The following is an 18,598-nucleotide window of genomic DNA, read 5'->3' on the forward strand; positions in this document are numbered from 1 at the left end:
GGCATAAAATAGTTGATCTGAGGAAAGGAAACACAGTAGCGGAGTACATAGGGTGTGTGTGTGGGGGGGGGGGGGGTGAAGAGCTTAGAAACTGGAGGGTCCCTGAGGTCAGTGAGAAGGAATTTCACAGTGAAACTATTTTTACACAGTTGAGTATTTGTTTTCCAGTGATGTTCAACCATGGGGTGCAGGCCCAGAGGAGGCTGGGCCCAGCCACAGTGGGATTTTGTAGGCAAAGACTAGAAAGGAAGTTGAGGATATTAACAAGGGAGTTAATCTATAATAATGAAAGTGTAATATGCTAATTAGACCAGACGTCCTTCCGGAGGACCTTCCGGACAAAGCCGGGGCTGCAAGGGGAGCCTGGGTCCCACGTGCCTGCCGGGGCCCAGAGGGAAGCCTGGGTCCCGGGTGCCAGAGCGAAGCCGGTGCCAGCAGCAGGGGGTGGGAAGGCCTACTCTTGCACGAATTTCATGCATTGGGCCTCTAGTATAATGATAAGCCATGATATCTAAGCTGGAGCATGAAGGGGCATGAAGACAGAAGAAAGTAGTGAGAAGATGGTGAGATAGTCTGAGGGTGTCAATGTGTCCCTAGCACTGACTCAGTGGAAGGCCTTGAGCAAGTGAGCAGTAAGAAGCAGAGATTATGCTCAAAGGTAGAATATTCAGAATTTTAAATTTCTGAAGTAGTAGAGTTTATAACCTTGATAAGGTACACATGTAATATCAGCAGGTCGCTAAGATGGGACAAAGAAAAAATTCACTGAAGATGAGTGAAAAGATATGTGAGGGAATCTCTACATTCAACGACATGAGTTCAAAACCAAACTCCTGATTTTGAAAGTGAGGTTCATTTGGACAACTCTTTTTGGGACCCCTCTCACATGCTGAGAATTTTGTTACTTTCACTGTAATAATCTTCCCTTTGCTGAGAGAGAGAGGTGGAGGGGGGGGGGGGGAGATAGATATTGAGATTTATTTGGTGCTATACTCAGACCAGAACTGACACTCAAGGCCACAGATGCCAATTTGACACTTCTAGACATCATGGTTTGTCTTGTCATACCTTGACTATGACCACATTCCTCATTCTTAAAAAGTGATGGCTGCACCAAAACAATTAGTGAGAAAAAACTGTTAGATGTGTCTTGGAAAACCTAAATCAGCACATATCATAAACTCATCCATGAGTATCTAAGATATATAAATAAGGGTGACTGCCACAAGACTTATGGAAGGAAGAGAACATATGGACATTCCAGTTAATTAAGGACACTTGGGGCAAAACTTACCTAATAGTCCTCAAAGATCCATGGTTCCTCTCTCCAGTTTCTAAGTTCTTCACCCCCACATTCACCCTACATACTCTTTTACTAAAATGTCAGAGCTATCTCCAGGTTTTGACCAATTCTAATCAACTAGCAAAACATTTACAGCTTTCATTCATCAAAAATTTCAGAACTTGACAGTGAATTTAATAAATTAGTAAGTCTGAAAAGCAATCCTTTAAATTAACCATTTTTTAAAAATCAAATTATCAGTCTCATTAAAAAATCAAATCAAACATAAAATTTAAATGTTCCTAAACCAAGAAGGTCATTCAGATCTTTGAAGGGAACTAAAAGGAATTACTATATACATTTCAGTTTCTCTCTCAGAGGATGGGATGACTTCTCCCAGCCCTGACCCCCATTAAAAGAATTTTAGAATCACTAGAGCTTTAAGAGAAGAACAAAGGCAGCAGAACACATAAAGGCAGAACTATGAAAGCAAATTTTGTAAGAATCATTTTCAACTTTTCTTTAGTTTCTCCCACCATTTATTTCTCTTATGAAACTGTCCTTCATATTCAAAGCACCCCCTTTTTCCTAACAGCAAATGTTCAATGTTTATTAGACGTGTGTGTGTGTGTGTGTGTGTGTTGTGCAGGGGACAGGGTTTCCTACAGGGTTGCCAATCTGACCTTTGCTGAATAGCTTCCATCAATAGCCTCAATGCCATTTGGTAAGTGGGAAAGTGACAACTTTAGCACTTTCTATTGTCTTAATCTTCCGAAATTGTTGCTTAGCTGGCATTTTTTTTGACACGTGAAGAGAACACAATTGATTTAATGACTAACCAGAATACCCTATGATCTACCAAACATTCTTTTTCCTTCTCAGATAATGCTCCCATTTATATTCTCTACTCTTGGTGTTAGAAGAGTGGGTGGCCAAATTCTTTAAGATCTTACTGTCAGTGGACTCCAGTGGATATTACTCTGGCTTCAAATACTCTCTCCATTCGTCATCAACCATTCTTGTCAACTCAAATTCCTCCTCCGTGGTAAAACTGCACTGGCTCACCTCACAGAAAGCCCTTTGACATTTTATTGATGCCCATTTTCATTCATTTATGCCTAATCTTGAACTATTTTATATACCCTATTTCTGGAATTTGAGCTCAAGATCTCTTCTCAGTACCAAGTACAGTGCCCCCCAACACGATGACCCCAGTATATTTCTGTTGATTAAGAGTGCTGAAAACTTATTTGACTACAGATATGTTGTGGTAAAGGTACAAGCAACTTTTTAAAAAGTCTATTCAGCTTGAATTTTGTAAGAATTTGAAATAGGAACTAAAGGCAACAGTTGGTAAAAAGAGAAAGGTCTTTCTACATATAAATTAGATATTTTTCATCTTTCCTTAGAAGGCTGTAGTAATAGAATTCATTCATTTAAAAAAATTTTTTAGTAGTTTTCACCTATGTATCAAAAGTTCACCTTCTGCCCAAGCACCAAACTATTCCTAGTCATGAGAAGACTGAGTCACTGTGCGACCTCCATAGGCCCACACTAACATCATCAATGGGGGTGGTGAGTGGCCTTTGAGGTGAATTAACTCCAGGAGTATTGACAGCTGACAACCTGCTGTTCATATATCCTATCATTGAACTCTGGCATCAGTTAAGGTCTAGGGATAGCTATAAGCCAGGCAAGGCTTGCCCAGCATAGTTTCAGATAAACAATTGTCAGTTGGCTTCAGTGGGGTGTGTATATTTTGGAAATAGAAAGGCTTGGTTTGATTTCTAGCTCCACTAGTTTTGACTTTGAGCAAATTTCTTAATCTCCCTGAGCAGGACTTCCCCTAGGATTAACTAGGACAAGAAATGTAAATATACAAAGCACAGGGCTTGGCAAGTAAATATATTAAATAATAAATGGCAGCCATTACTATTATCATGTTTCTATTACGAACCAGTCACAGGTCATATAGCTCTGAGCTTATTACCTGTAAGATAATAAGAGATCTGAGCTTCAGCGGGAAACTTGGCTTTATAATTAAGCTTAATATTTTTTTCTTCTATGAGAATAAAAAATTTTATGTTTTTCAGAGAACACTTAATTAGATACTCAAATGGCCATTCTTTAAGGAGAAAAAAAAGAGAATGTTTTCCATTTTTAATTAATTTTTGATGTTTGAGTTCTCTGGAGTCAGTCTGCCTATGCACACTCCATCACCAGTAGGGGGCGTGCAGGAGGCAGCCAATCAATTATTCTCATCATTGATGTTTCTATCTCTCCCTCTCTGAAATCAATAAAAAAATATTTTTAAAAAAGAAATTTAAGTTAATACACATAAAATGCTTAGAACAACAGTTTTGCTAGTCCAAAGACCTTATTTTCCCCACCAGTGTTGGTTAGGTTGACATTCCTACTAAAAGTACTAGGATGCTAATAGGCATTTTCACCTTTAAATAACATTTTATGTGGTGTTTTAACCCTGAGATACTGTATTACCAGAGAGCAGTTAAAGTAAAAATTTATAATTTGCATATATGAAATATTTTTCTGTGGTTCATGAAGTACTCAACTTCTGTTATTTTCTTGCTGACATATCAAACTCTTCATAAAATTAAGTGCTTTTCTTTATAAGTTGAGTATAGCAGAGTTCAATTTTGGAGAAGATTTTATATTTGATACATTAAAGCTATTTATTGCTATATTATGTGCTTAACTATATTTAACAAGGGTTTTGAATGAAGTACAGACTCTGAATCAAATTTCTTCAATTCATAATAATTTTAGAAAATTAGACATTTTTCCCAACTCCAACAGCTGACTCAAGCTTCCAACTGTCCCAGGGCTTCCTGAGTTATTTCCAACCAGCTGACTACCAACATTTATGCTAATAAGGGTGAAGGAGGAAGACAATAAAACAAGGAATTGAACAAAGAACACAAGAGTAAAATAAGGAGGAACTGAAGATCCAATAATAGGAGTGCTCATTGGTACAAAATGCACCCCTTTTTAAAAAGCTGGAAATCCTGCTGACAAGCTTCTAATTAAATTTGTTCCAAGATGAACATATGAAATATAGACATCAAATATAATTTACATGCTGATTGCTACATTATACAGTTTGCTTCTTGAGTAAAGAAAACATGCTTGCTCTGCTTGTCACTGTCTATCTGACACTTAAATACACAGAATAGGCAATGTAAAGGGTAAATGGATTAAACAAATTTTTATGATTAAGCACAAACTGTTCTCTTGAAGGTAATAATTTCTACTAGAATGTTCTAAGAAAGAAAAGGTATTTGAAATTTCTGAAATACGCAAAAAGCTAAACATATGTGCTTTTCATCATCCTATAGTCATTCCACCCCTCAAACTAATACTCTTCTTATTCCTCTTTAGCAATTTACTATCTGCCTGTCCAGCCATCTATGGGGTCTGTCTATGGAAACTATAGGAAGTTATAATGCAAACAGTGCCCAGTAAATGTGCCATTTCATGGAGATAGACTAAACTTCTACTTATAACGAATAAAAGAGCAAATAAATGCCACCCCAAATGAATGTTATGTGAGAATTTAAGAACTTTGAAAATCATCTTGGAGGAGAAAAAGCTTGCCATGATGATAAAGGATAAATAGTAGCAATTTCGTAAAGGTTTGCTTGGCACTGTTCTTAATAAAGGAAGGATTTTTAAACAGTATATTATGATAAATTCTACCTAATAACTGTAATAAGAAAGAAGAAACGTTATGCGAAAATCTGTTCTAAAACAACCTGTATCTAGAAATACATGAAATGCTTTGCTGAGACCAGTTCTTTGCTGTGAAATGTAAGACTTAAGGAATTAACATTTCAAGAAAACTTTCTCTAAACTCCTTTAACACTCAGTCTCTCTGTGGCTCCCAAACCTGGCAGTGATTAGAATCCCCTGTGGAGGTCTTACAAGCTGTTAGAGGCAGCCTTTCAAAAGAATGAGGCAGCTCTGTAGGAAGAGATAGAAAGATCTCCAAAATATGCTGTGAAGAAACAAAAGCCAGGCGCAGAACTGTTTGTATATTATACCCCACACCTCCAACCAACCACACACACGTTTTTATTTTTTTAAATATTTTTAATTGACTTCAGAGAGGAAGAGAGAGATAGAAACATCATGATGAGAGAGAATCATTGATTGACTGCCTCCTGCACCCATCCTGACCAGGGCTACAGATCAAGCCTGCAACTGAGGGACGTGCCCTTGACTGGAATCAAACCCGGGATCCTTCAGTCCGAGGGCTGATGCTCTATCCGCTGAGCCAAACCAGCGAGGGCCACACACACATTTTTAAACGCACAGTATATGTCTGGAACAATGTGTAAAATATGGTAAAAGTGGTTGCCCCTGGGAAAGAAAACTGAATGGATACAGAATAGAGAGAAAGAACTGTTTTCACCATATAACCTTCTAGTACATCTTTTGTACTATGAATTGCTTATTTAAAAAGAAAGAAAAACACATACTTGAACCCCACAATAGATCTAGGGGGGAAGTTAATGGGTAAGGCCCAGTGCTCTTTATCTATATAATAAAGAGCCAGGGTCCTATCAACCCAAGGCTCGACCAGACCAGAAGTCAACCCAGCACTGACTGGGGCCATTGCAGGCGCCCCGACCCAGCATTGACGAGGGTGCTGCGGATCAGGCCTGGAGAGAGGCCTGCAGAGAAAGGAAGGGTCTGAAAGAACTTGCCTCTTTCTCTCCCAGCCTGGCCAACAGCTCGCCTCCATTTCTCTCCAGGCTTCCACTGGGGCTGCTGATCAGCCCCGCCCTTCTGATCAGGCCCCGTTGATAGGCCCAGAGATGCTGACTGGCATAGAAACTGACCAATCAAAACCAAATCTGGGTGAATATAACGAACCAATGGCTGCCTAGGAGACAGAGCTTTTGACGCTCACTGGCATAGAAACTGACCAATCAGAACCAAATCTGGGTCAACTGTGAGGAGCCAATGGCTACCTAGGAGGCGGAGCTTTTGACACTCACTGGCATAGAAACTGACCAATCAGAACCAAATTGGCCGGTAGAGGAGGGCAATTGGGGGCAAGATCAGGCTGGCAGGGGAGGGCGGTTAGGGGTGATCAGGCAGGCAGAGGCAGTTAGGGGCAATCAGGCCAGCAGGGGAGAACAGTTAGGGGCGAGATCAGGCCAGCAGGGGAGGGCAGTTGGGGACAACCAGGCTGGCAGGGGAGACCAGTTGGGTGCGAGATCAGGAGGGGAGGGGAGGGGAGGGCAGTTGGGGGTGATCAGGCAGGCAGGCAGAGGCAGTTAGGGGCAATCAGGAAGAGGCAGTTAGGGGTGATCAGGCAGGCAGGCAGAGGGGTTAGGGGCAATCAGGCAGGCAGGCAGGTGAGTGGTTAGGAGCCAGCGGTCCCAGATAGTGAGAGAGGTGTCCGACCACTGGTGGTTGGACATCCCCCGAGGGGTCCCCCAATTGGAGTGGGTGCAGGCTGGGCTGAGGGGATCCCCCCCCCGCCTGTGCACGAATTTCATGCACTGGGCCTCTAGTTTTTAGTAAGTTCCCCAGGTGATTTGTTTACAGCCAGCTCAGCAGAGAAGGGGCACTTAAAGAACAATTGCTCTAAAATCCTAGCAGAGAGACTGGCAATGCACCTATTCATGGTAGCTTCTATGAAAACTTTATTACTCCAATTTGAGTTTAAGTTCCTTAAAGACATCGGTGATATTTAATAATTCAGAATTTCCTATTCCCCACATATCTAAAGCTAATTACATAGTAGATGCTCACAAAATATTTACTGGTTGACACAAAGTAGGAATTGTAAGCTCAGTGGGAAGGCATTAGTTTGGGCTACTATCCAGGAGCCTGTTTAAATATGAATTTTGCAAATATAAAGTGGTAGAAAATAAATGTGAGGCGGAAACATAACTGGTAAATTTTTCTTCCAAAATCTTATTTTGAAATGTCCATTTTGTCAATGCAAAACAATGTAGTACTTTTTTTTTTTTTAATTCTCACCAGAGGATATGTTTTAACTGATTTTAGAGAGAGGGGGAAGAGACAGAGAGAGAAACACCAATGTATAAGAGAAACATTGATTGGTTGCCTCCCATATGCACCCCCACCAGGGATCAAATATGCAACCTAGTATGTGTCCTGACCAGGAATCAAACTGTCAACCTTTTGGTGCACAGATGATGCTCCAACGAACTGAGTCACCTCAGCCAGGGCAAATGCAGTACTCTTGACCACTTAGGTTCAATCACAGGTATAATTCTACTGTACAAAAAGGGTCCCTGTTCATTATAGATTTATATATTATGCCTATTTATTTTATTTTCCTTTCATGTAGTTCCTAAGTGTCCCTATTTTAACTGGATTTTCCAAATAGGGTATCTATTACAAGAATACATAGATTAAATAGGTTATAAACAGAAATGACTAGATTTTTAAAAGATGAACCAATAGCCACCAGACTTGTTTCAACCCAGTTGACAATTTTACTTCCCATCCTGAGTATGGGAAGGAAAGCTATATTTTCTAGGGTCTAATGATACCTACAGAAGATTTAATATATTCAGGGCTAAGAGATCACACCCTGGGGATAAAAGATAACAGTAAATCGTAACTTTTAATATTGAGGACACGTAATGATGAGTCAGCTACAAAGGACAGGAGTCAACTCAAGCAGGCCTGGTTCCCTAATAACCTTTCTCTGCTTGTAAGTAGTCTTCAGTGCTGGCATCTAAGGGGAGAGACCTCATGCCAAGCTAAGCCAAGAGAAAGGATTCACATGAGAGAACTTTCTGTTGGGACAGAAATTAATTTAACCTCCTTAGCAGGCTTCTTAATTCTTGATGAAGGATGAGTTAGACTAGGGGTTTGTACCACAGAAACCTTGGCATAATCCATAATAAATATCCCTACATGAAATTGTATGGATTACCAAGAAGGTCTCAAAGAACTTCAATACAATTACAAATCAGTATTCAGGGGTAGTACTGAGTTGTCCAGAAAAGGTCAACTTTTGGACAAACAATGGACCATTCTATTTTAAATCATACAAGTAAAGGCAAAAACATAGTGTGCATACTATGTAAGAAGGACTTTTTACCTATTTATGTTAGATTCATTCAAAAGATAAATCACTATGTTGTACACCTGAAACTAATATAATATTGTATGTTAACTGTAATTAAAAAATAAATTTAAAAAATATATCCTCTATTCACACATACATTAAAAACCTATGCTTTTATAAAGAATAACTTATTTTAAGTTCCTCAAAGTCCATTTTGTAATTCTTCTTAACTTCCACTGGAGGTCAGATGATAGATGATTGGCAAATATAAGAATACAGGGAGTCCTCACTTAGCATGGTAGTGCAGAAGCATAAAAATAATCATGCAAGTTGAAACTATACAAAGCTATCTCAATAATCAATGGGAAGATTACATTGTTTACTGACCTTTAAAAATGTCAAAACAGTAAAAAAACTCTCTTACTGTTGGTTATAATGTATAGAGAAGTGAAAAATAGTACAACTGATATTTATATAGTTTAAGCACCTTCACTGAGTGCCTCTGGCTGCGACTCCAGAGTCTAGCGAAAGGCTCTGTGTCAACACTGCTACCGGCAGTCATTATTCCACTTAGGCCCAATTTAGATTTCACTTCCAGAATCACCACTTTTTGTTGCACTTTCATCTTTATTGGCCACTTCCCTCTTTTGATTACCCTGTTTTGTAAAATGTCATGTGGGTTTATACTGGGAGACAAGGAGGCAGCGCAGGACACACTTCCCTGTCTGTGAACTGAGCAACAGATAGGCACATGTTACTAACTCACTAATTTGCTGATCTGTATACTGAGGAGTTAGCAGCCAACTTTGTACTTTATAAAGTTAATATATCATGGTGACTGAAATCTGAATCTTGTTATTGGGGGACTAGTGTTATTTAACTAAATCATGTGATACTGTGACATACTAAGAAATATGTTTGGTCTTCATCTCTGGTTTCTGGCAAAAGAGTGCCTGAAACCCTTGTAATTACCTGAGTGATAGTGTGAAAGGCAATCTCTTATTATTCACAACAAGCCCCTTTCAACCACACCTGAGTGCATGCTAAGGCAGTGCACTGAGTGGGCTCCCAGATAACTTCAGGATGGGGGCTGGTTGCCAGAGGAACCAACCAGGTGATTAGAGGGTTAGAACTTTCCACCCAAGCCCCCTAATTATTGAGGTGGGGAGCAGGGCTAGGGATTGAGTTAATCGCCAATAGCCAATGATTTGATCAATCATGCCTCTATAGAAACAGGAAATGCAGGAGTTCAGAGTGCTTCAGGGTTGGTGAATGCATCCACGTGGCAGGAGGGTGGCACATCCCAAACTCCAAAGGGACAGAAGCCCCTGCACGTGGGACCCTGTAGGCCTCGCCTTGGTCCCTCCCTCTTTATCTGGCAAGTCATTTGTAACCTTTATAATAGCAAGTAAAGTGTTTCCTTGGATTCTGTGAGCCATTATAGCAAATTATCAAACCTGAAGGGGGAATCAGGGGAGCCACAATTTGTAGCCAACTCAGAAAAAAAAGTGTAGGCAACCTAGAAACCCACTATTTGCCACAAATGTCTAAAGTAGGGGGCAGACCTGTGAGGTCTGCACTAACTCCAGACAGTAAGTGTCACAGATGAATTAAAATTGTAGGACACCCACCTGGCATTATAGAGACTGGATTATTGCTTGGCGTGGCAAATCCACACATTTGGTAGCATGAGTGTTGTAAGCAGAGACAGTATTCCTTTGCATGGTAATTGAAATCTGTGCATATCAGAGACTGCTATATAACACTAGAGGCCTGGTGCATGAAATGTGTGCACGGGTAGATTCCCTAGGCCTGGCAAGCTATCAGGGCCAATTGGGGCCTTCCGGCTGCCGGCCAGGGCCTCCCTTCCCTGGCTGCTGACTGCCAGCTGGGGCCTTCCTTCGTTCCGCGCCACCCCCTGGTGGTCAGTGCATGTCATAGCGAGCGATCGAACTCCCGGTCTCCCGGTGGAACTCCTGAGAGGACAATTTGCATATTAGGCTTTTATATATATATAGACTCTCTAAAAGAGCTTTTCTTAAACTACTCCACAGGAGTTAAGATTATCCAAAAGACTGGGAGATGCTGGGCTGAGATCAAATCACTTTAGGTTCCAGCTGGACTTCCCAGAGAATTCAACAAGCTGATGTGCACTTTGCATAACCAAGCTGGGAACCTAGCCCAAGTGATAAATACAACAATCCATCTCAGATCTTTTTCTTTTTTCATGAAACACTGTGGAGCGATTATATTCCACCCTGGGAACATGTTTTAGAAGTTAATTTTCAGACTCACCAGCTGTGAAAAGTTTATTACAAATTTAATGTTTCTATAATTACAATTGTGATGACTTTACAATTTAAATTTACAAAATTTTAAAAGTCTTACAATTTTAAAATTGATAGAAAGTACCAGTAAGTCAAGAATATTGTAAAACCACTCCCTTAACAACATAAGATACCAAATTAGTGACAGCATTACCAAGCATTTACTGCACACATTATTGGAACACATATAAGTAAAAAAGTCAGTAACTGAAAACACACTAAAACTTTTTAAACTCTTTTTTTCAACCTCAGGAGAAACCTATCAATGATGCTTGTCTCAGATTTCCCTTATCATGATATACTTAACAAGTACCTATAGGGCACTGACGAGGCTTAAGCCTAAAGACTGAGCACCCTTACATTAAACAGCTGACACTGTCATAATACATAATCTCAAAGAGAAGCAAGATACACCATGTCCTTATGCCAACCATATGATTATTGTCTTCTGGGTAAAATTGCCTGTGATCCAGCACTATCCTTACTCACCAGGCAAGCTTCAGTCTTTTGGTAAGAATTCAAAGCTACTATCTAGCATCATAAGCACTCTGACTTCAAAGATTCTAACCTTGCCCACCAGACCTATTTAAGTGGTAATTACAAAATCCCTTCTGCACAGTGTGCCTCCATTCTTGACTAGGCCCACCCTATTGTCACCAATGTCTCAGGATGATAGAGTGGGCAATTTAAGAAGGCTTGTTGTCTGATTCCCCAATGAAATCTTAAGCTTGCCTCTCGTTTAGAAAACACAGATTAGAAACAGCAGTGGGGGCTGGTCAAGTAGATCAGCGGTCGCCAACCGGTGGTCCGTAAAGTCCAAAAGGCTGGCGACCGCTGAAGTAGATCACAGACAGCAAGAAAGTGCAGCAAGGAAAAAGATGAAATACTATCAAATCTCCACTGGTCTGCGGCAATTTCATGCACAAACCGTCCAACATGTGCCAATAGCCCAATACAGCATAGAAAACTAAGGTCCATGGTACTTAGTCACCAAAATTAAATAGTGCAGTATTCTACTAAGACAAGTATAATGTACCTGTCAAAATCCACCTAAAAACAGTTGACATATAAAGGATTTTATCTCCTGAGTAACTTCTCTGAGGACACTCAGCCACATTTCACAAGTGGGACTTCCAGTCACAGGAAAGTCTTATTTAAGTAGACCTCATCATATCATTCCTCAAAGATGGTAAAGTAGTTGCTGGTTTTTACATGCTAATTAATCTGGGAAATGTTAACACTTCACTGCAAATGTTCCCATGCTAAAAGTTACTTACTATATAATGTTTCCAATTGTTGGGGGGGGGGGAGGATTTTATAAAAAGGAGGGGAGAAATAAATTAAAACAGCACCAGTTTCAAATTAAAATAATATCACACACATGCTTCAAGGCAAGACATCTTTTCAAGGTAGCAAGACTAGAAAACTATTCTAAGAGGTAAGTAAGCAGCAGCTTTAAGAGTCATGTTCCCAGTGCATCTGCATAGACATATAAATGAAAGCACACTTATAACACAGACATTACTACATAAATATGACTATCATGTAAAAATGTTATCTGCTATTTAATAAATGGAATCCAAACTCTACTTTCAAATCCATTCTCTCTCACTTATGACCTTTCTTCTCATTAATAAATTTCCACTGGTTGAGGCTGGAGTCTCCCAGCAGCAGATCCTGACACACAAATCTGAGTGCAGGTGTTCATATGTGACCATGGAAGCACTGGTAGGGGAATGGAAACCTGAGACAGGGAAGGGGAGGAGGCCACAGCATGGTGCCACCAAGGAAGACGTATTTATACACTATCTCCCAATACACAATGGTAGATGGCTCTCCTAGAGCCATTAACTTTTCAGAATTTCCAGCCCGCATCAAGTGCAAGCGGCTGAGCTCCCGTGGCCTACAAAAGCCCTCAGACCACATCTCAAATGCTCTTAGCAAAAAAGTCTTCAAGAGATATAGATAGATAGAAGAGATGGAAACAAGAGAGCCAGGGGATAGGGATGGGGCTCCTACAGAGCCTGCTACATATGTGAAATTCTATCTAAACAAACTAATATGCATACTTACTTAACTTGTTCATTCTTTGTACACATTGCTCACCGAACATCCACTCCATTATTCTCTCCACTATTCCTCCATCCTCTCCAGGATAAATACTGAACAAGTATATATAGATATTATATAATAAAGTTGTCCAGTTGGCGTGGCTCAGTGGTTGAGAGTCAACCTATGAACCAGGAGGTTACGGTTCGATTCCTGGTCAGGGCATATGCCCAGGTCATGGGCTCAATCCCCAGTGAGGGGCATGCAGGAGGCAGCCAATCAATGATTCTCTCTTATCATTGATGTTTCTATCTCTCTCTTCCTCTCTAAAATCAATAAAAATATTTTTAAAATAAAGTTATTATAGGTAAATAGGTATAACTTAAGTAAATAATACTACATAATATTAATTAATAAGTACTTAGCTCCTGAACAAAGATTAAAGACAAAATTGTCCAACTTGAAGAAACACACAACTGATTTGTGTAGGAGAGAAAGAACCATTGCTGGACCTCAGTAAATCTCTAGGGGAAAAACAATCATTCCTAGCAATTTATTATGTATCAGTTCCAGAGGACATACATTAGATTGATGGGTTTTCAAGACACATTTTGTCTCACCACTGAGGGCAGCCTCAGCTCAGCTGAACTATGGTGGGCTGAGCCAGCATGAATCTCCTGTAAGACTGGACCATCCATTCTGCAGAAGAATAAAATGTGGAACAGGTGGAAAGAGGGCAATCTTTTAGACAAAAGGGATTAAATTATTTTAGCTATCTTAAGAGACTTTCCACAGAGAAAGGAGCACTCCAGGAACAAAATTTTAAATGAAGGAAGACGAAATCATGGTGATGATGAGGGAATTTCCAGAGACTTTTCTTAAGAGGAAAGTGTTACCCTAAATTACACTTATGTATCTCATGGTAGGAGGGAGGTGCAGAGGGAGGGTAGAAAAGACGGTGTAGAGGGATCTCTGATAATGGTCAAGGACAACAAAAGAGGCTAGCAGGTAGAGGAGATTAGGTCAGGAATAATCACCTACAAGGTAGTGTGAAAGTAGGGGAAAGAAATACTAGCAGGTCTGGAGGTGCAGGCCATATCAGTTTAATAGTTTAGCAAGTGGAGACATACTAGTACAGTTGGCAATTACGTATTTAAGACTAGAGCTCAGATCTACAAAGGAGATAAAAATTTAGGAATCATCCACAAGCAGATGAAAGCTGAAGTCATGGGATCAGATAAATGCTAGAAAAAGAGACCTATTGAAGACTGAACCCTGGGGTACTCCCATGTTAAAAGATTGGGGAGACAGGAAGGACTGTGATGAGGACTCTGAAGGAGAAGTGAAGCGGTAGGAAAACCAGCCTGGGGATTTCCTAGAAGCCAAAGAAGGTGAAGCACATTGGTAACTTTGACAAGAGCTGTGTCATGAGTCGTAAAGATAAAAGCCCGATTCCACTGGGTTCAGAGTAAATGGGACCTCAGTTAGAAAAAAGAGGGGAAAACAAACCCTAACAACTGGAGATAGCAAATATGGACACTTTTTAAAATAAATTTTGCTATAAAAGGAACAAAGAAATGGGGTTGCATCTGAAGGGGAGATGTCAGGTCAAGAAAGTTGGGGGGTTTTGTGTTTTTTAATAAAGGTTCTATACTATTTGCACACTAATGGGGGGGGGGGTGATATGGAAGGAGGGGAGTAACTGCTGGAGCATGTCCTTGAATAGGTCAAAGGGGATGAGAGCTAATATAACTAAAGGTAATTTCCAATCACTTTGCGGTTTCCTTTTCTTTCTGAAATTACATTCCAGAAATTTCCTAAATCTGAAAATAGAGCTCTCCATACTAGTAAGCAAGTTCTGGCAACTGTAGCTCACATATAAATGGCTGAATGCAAGATGTATAGCACTGACACTGCAAAAAACAATGACTAGAATAAAAAGTTATAAAGGGAAAAATTGTCATTTAGTTCAAGAATATATGCTATTTTGGCAAAACAGATATGCTACTTTTACTCATTTAAGGATCCCTTCTTTCCAGTGAGTGTAATATTATTTAATGAATAATATTTAATACTTAACTCCCGAACAAAGGTTAAAGACAAAATTGTCCAACTTGATGAGGAACTGCACAAGTGATTTGTGTACAAACCTTCTAGTTACTTTTTATTGATCTAGTTCAAGGCCAACCAAAGTGTAGAGTTAAGTGTACCTGGAGGAATAGATGACATGCAGGCTTGAAGCCTGCGAGGAAGACGATACATCTGAGATGCTGATCTTCAAGTTACCCAATCTTGCCCTAAAAATTGAGGAATGTGCTGAGGTTGTGAGCAGTTATTCACACTGCTGGGCAGGCAAGATCACCACTAAAACAGAGAGGAACCCAGAGGACCCAGCACTGTCACCACGGTGAGAATAACTGGGCCTGAGGGAGCCAGTCCCCAGAGGGCACTATCGTTGGCAGCAGGGCCTGTTTATGAGAACTGACAGCCAGGGCAGCTGGCCCTGCCAATGGGACAGACTGCTGGGCCTCCTGCTTTGTAGAGCCATTCTCATCGGGTTAGGTCCTTTAATCCTTTACACTTCCTTTACGCTTTCCCTGAGTCTGTTAGTGTCCTTTCATCAACCACCAGCACTCTTCTGACACCTTACACATACACATTTTATATGATAAAGACTATTTAACTCAATAAATATCTTTCTCACAAATATTAAAATTTGTATTGAGCATCACCAACACATGACTTAACAGATACCTCTGTTTAGGACAAAACTAAATTTCAAAAATCAAAATCCTTTCAAAGTGCTGCATAGATATGGCAGAAGCTGTGATGATAGTCAAAGAAAGCCTGAAATGTGACAGTGGTAATGAAATAAAAAGTCACTGATGTGGTTGATGGAAAGGAGGGGAGAGCAAAGGAGGAAAAGTCACCCATCTCCTAACATCACTTAATCTTAAAGTCCTAAGAAGCTTGTACTGTCCTCCTCTGTCCTGTCCAAGAAAAGAAAAAACCCTCAGAGCAGTGAAGCTGGTGAATGAACCAGGCGGTGCAAGGGCCAGGAGCTGGGTGACTGGCAGGAGGTGAGTGGAGAGACTCCCTGGCAGCCCCAACAAAGTGATGCTGAAGGAAAGAGCTGTGTGAAAGAAAGACTTTGGAGCTTTCAGAGGATACTCGATTCCAACAAGGGTTAAGAAATGAGAAAACAGAGAAGCAAGTTCGGTTCAGGGGATCTGATCTCTCCTGCCACAGGCTGGATGCCCATAAAGGCAGAGGCAGCAACAGGAAAATTAGGGGAGCAGAGTCTAGCACTGACTAGTACTTGGCATTTGAATGGTTGAGAAAGCTGATTTGTGGAAAGAAGTCCCCGAATCAAAGAGAAGGGCCTCTGCTCTCTCAGTAACCATGGGATCTTAGGAAATGTTGATCATCTGACAGAAAATAAGACAGTCTAGCAAGAAAGGGAAAATAACTCAAAGAACCAGGCACAAAGAAAATTAGCCTTAAAAATGTACTGAAATAAGAAGAATGCAAGAGTGGAAGATGAGTCAGACCTGTAACAAGTTAAATTAAGCACAAAGACTACAATTCCTCTAATCTGCAGATAGTTTATACATACCCCAAGATTCCTTCGTAGTCAAGCAAAAAGGACTGACCGCATGTCTACAGTGTAGCGTGTGTGACAGGTGAGGCACTGTGGGAGTCCACAGAGCAGAGGGAACCCAGGAACCCACAACCCAGGTTCTGAGGAAGAAAGCTCTAGTGTGGTCACCCTGGAAAGTTTCTCAAGTCACTGATGGGAACTGGCCAGAAAGCCTCCGCTTCCAGGGTGCCTGTGTCCCATACTTTTGTCACAGTGGGTCAGTTAGGGTGCTAACAAACTGTCTCATTGTTCTTTTATTCACGTGTCTTTAATAGTCGGGGTTCCTGGGCAGTGGGAACATCTCCAGGACCTCCAGGCAGTTCTCCAGGACCACTTAATTTTCTTTTGTATATTTATTAATATAAAGTACCCATTAGACACTGTATAAATCAAAAGGACCATAGTGGTTCACACTCCAATTTCTCTGTCAAATAGTGACCACTTATCTGACAACAGCTTTTACACATTAAAAATGCCAAACAGGTAGCTCAGTTGATTAGAGCACCGTCCCAATACACCAAGATTGCAGGTTCGATCCTGGTCAGGGCACATACAAGAATCAACCAATGAATGCATAAGTAAGTGGAACAACAAATCAATGTTTCTTTCTCTTTCTCTCTAAAGATCAATAAATAAATAAATAAAAATGCCAAATTATTTACAATGGGATAGGTTCCCCCAGCTTTTGCAATCTCATAATTTACTGCACATGATGTCAGACTGTTAGGATTACTAACTGATAAATAGGAGTCACTATTAGATGTTTAAATTTCCTGTGTTTTGTGCTCAAGAAAAATGATACTTCTAAGTACAAAAGAAGAGAAGTTCAGCACTTCTCCACAAAACATTCTGAATGTTTTATTCCCCCCTCCCCATAATAAAATACAAATTAAATATGTCATTATATTTTCTCCAACACTGATTTCTGATATATTAGAATGATCAGATAAACAGTCTTACAGCCCTGATAAAGAAGTAACTTAAATTTGCATAATTACTATGTTTAAGCTCATCAAACTTCAGTATCAGTGTTCCTATGCTCCCTTTCTTTAGAAAAAATTTAAAATATGACTACATATAAAATAATTCAAAATGTATAATACTAGAACATTACCTTAAGAATAAACAAATGCTCATCAAGAACAAAGAGAGACATACAAAAATACACTATAGCAATAAGTACTAAGGAGGGAGGGAGGAGGGGAGGGAAAGAGGAAGGGAAGAAGGAGGGAAGGAGAAAGGAGCTGAAGAATCTATTAACAGAGAACCAGACAAATTATGGTAAATCCACAGAATGGAATTCTATGCAGCCATTAAGAAGAGTGAAACACCTGTATATGCTGATATGAAAAGCTCTCCTAGACCTCCAGGATATTTTAATAGTGAAAAAGAGAAAGGCATAGAATCATGTACACAGCATGACCCCTTCTTTCTGAATGAGAACTCAAAACTTAATGATGTTTACCACTGGGGAAAGGGGACTGAAGGAAGGAGACAAGATACTTTCACTTTTCATTTTTTTATCTTTCTATATTACTTGTTTTGTTTTTTAAATTATAGGCTAGATGGCCAAAGGAGACATGAACTCTTTTTTGTATTCATCTTTTTTGTATTCATCTTTTTTACTTCTCTATATTGCTTAAAGCTAATAAATATTACACATTAAAATTTTGCTTTTTAAAAGAGTGAAGTTGGCATACATTATATTTGTTACAGGTGCACAACATAGTGATTGGACATTTATATACCTTATGATGTGATATCCACACTAAGTCTGGTGATGATGTGTCACCATGCAGAGATATTACAATATTATTAACTATAAGTTAAAATTTTCCTTTATATAATAATCTATAGAAAATTCTAATGAGCCAATTAATTTCAAAACTAGTGATAAAGGGAAAGAATCAAGCCATTTAATTCTGCTTCTCCTATATAGAATTGTACCACTAGGCAGCCAAAAGAGCAGATGAAGGAAAATTTTCTCTTTATAGAAGTACTAGAGGCCTGGTGCACGAAATTCGTGCGGGGGGTGGGGGATTCCTCAGCCCGACCTGCACCCTCTCCAATCTGGGAGCCCTCAGGGGATGTCCTACTGACGACTTGGGCCCGCTCCCCATGGTCTCTGCTCTCTGAGGGGCCTGCCTGCTCCACCACCACGGCGAAGGCAAGCAGGCCCTGCTGGGTGCTGCCTTTCAGGCTGCGCTTGGCTGCTCGTGGGA

The 18,598-nt window shown here is 40.1% G+C and overlaps 1 protein-coding gene across 1 annotated transcript in view; it reads right to left on the reverse strand.

Annotated features, from left to right (window-relative positions):
- KDM7A (lysine demethylase 7A) overlaps positions 1-18,598 on the reverse strand; it is a gene marked incomplete at its 5' end in the record, with an annotated part of 99,962 nt that overhangs the window by 64,435 nt on the left and 16,929 nt on the right. Inside the window, one exon of the mRNA XM_023764829.1 lies at positions 14,947-15,033. Coding sequence (XP_023620597.1) covers positions 14,947-15,033 — 87 coding nt within the window. The remainder of the gene's footprint in view (positions 1-14,946; positions 15,034-18,598) is intronic.

This window comes from Myotis lucifugus, unplaced genomic scaffold (assembly GCF_000147115.1).
Source record: "Myotis lucifugus unplaced genomic scaffold, Myoluc2.0 scaffold_351, whole genome shotgun sequence".
In the NCBI taxonomy this organism is placed as follows: Eukaryota; Metazoa; Chordata; class Mammalia; order Chiroptera; family Vespertilionidae; genus Myotis; species Myotis lucifugus.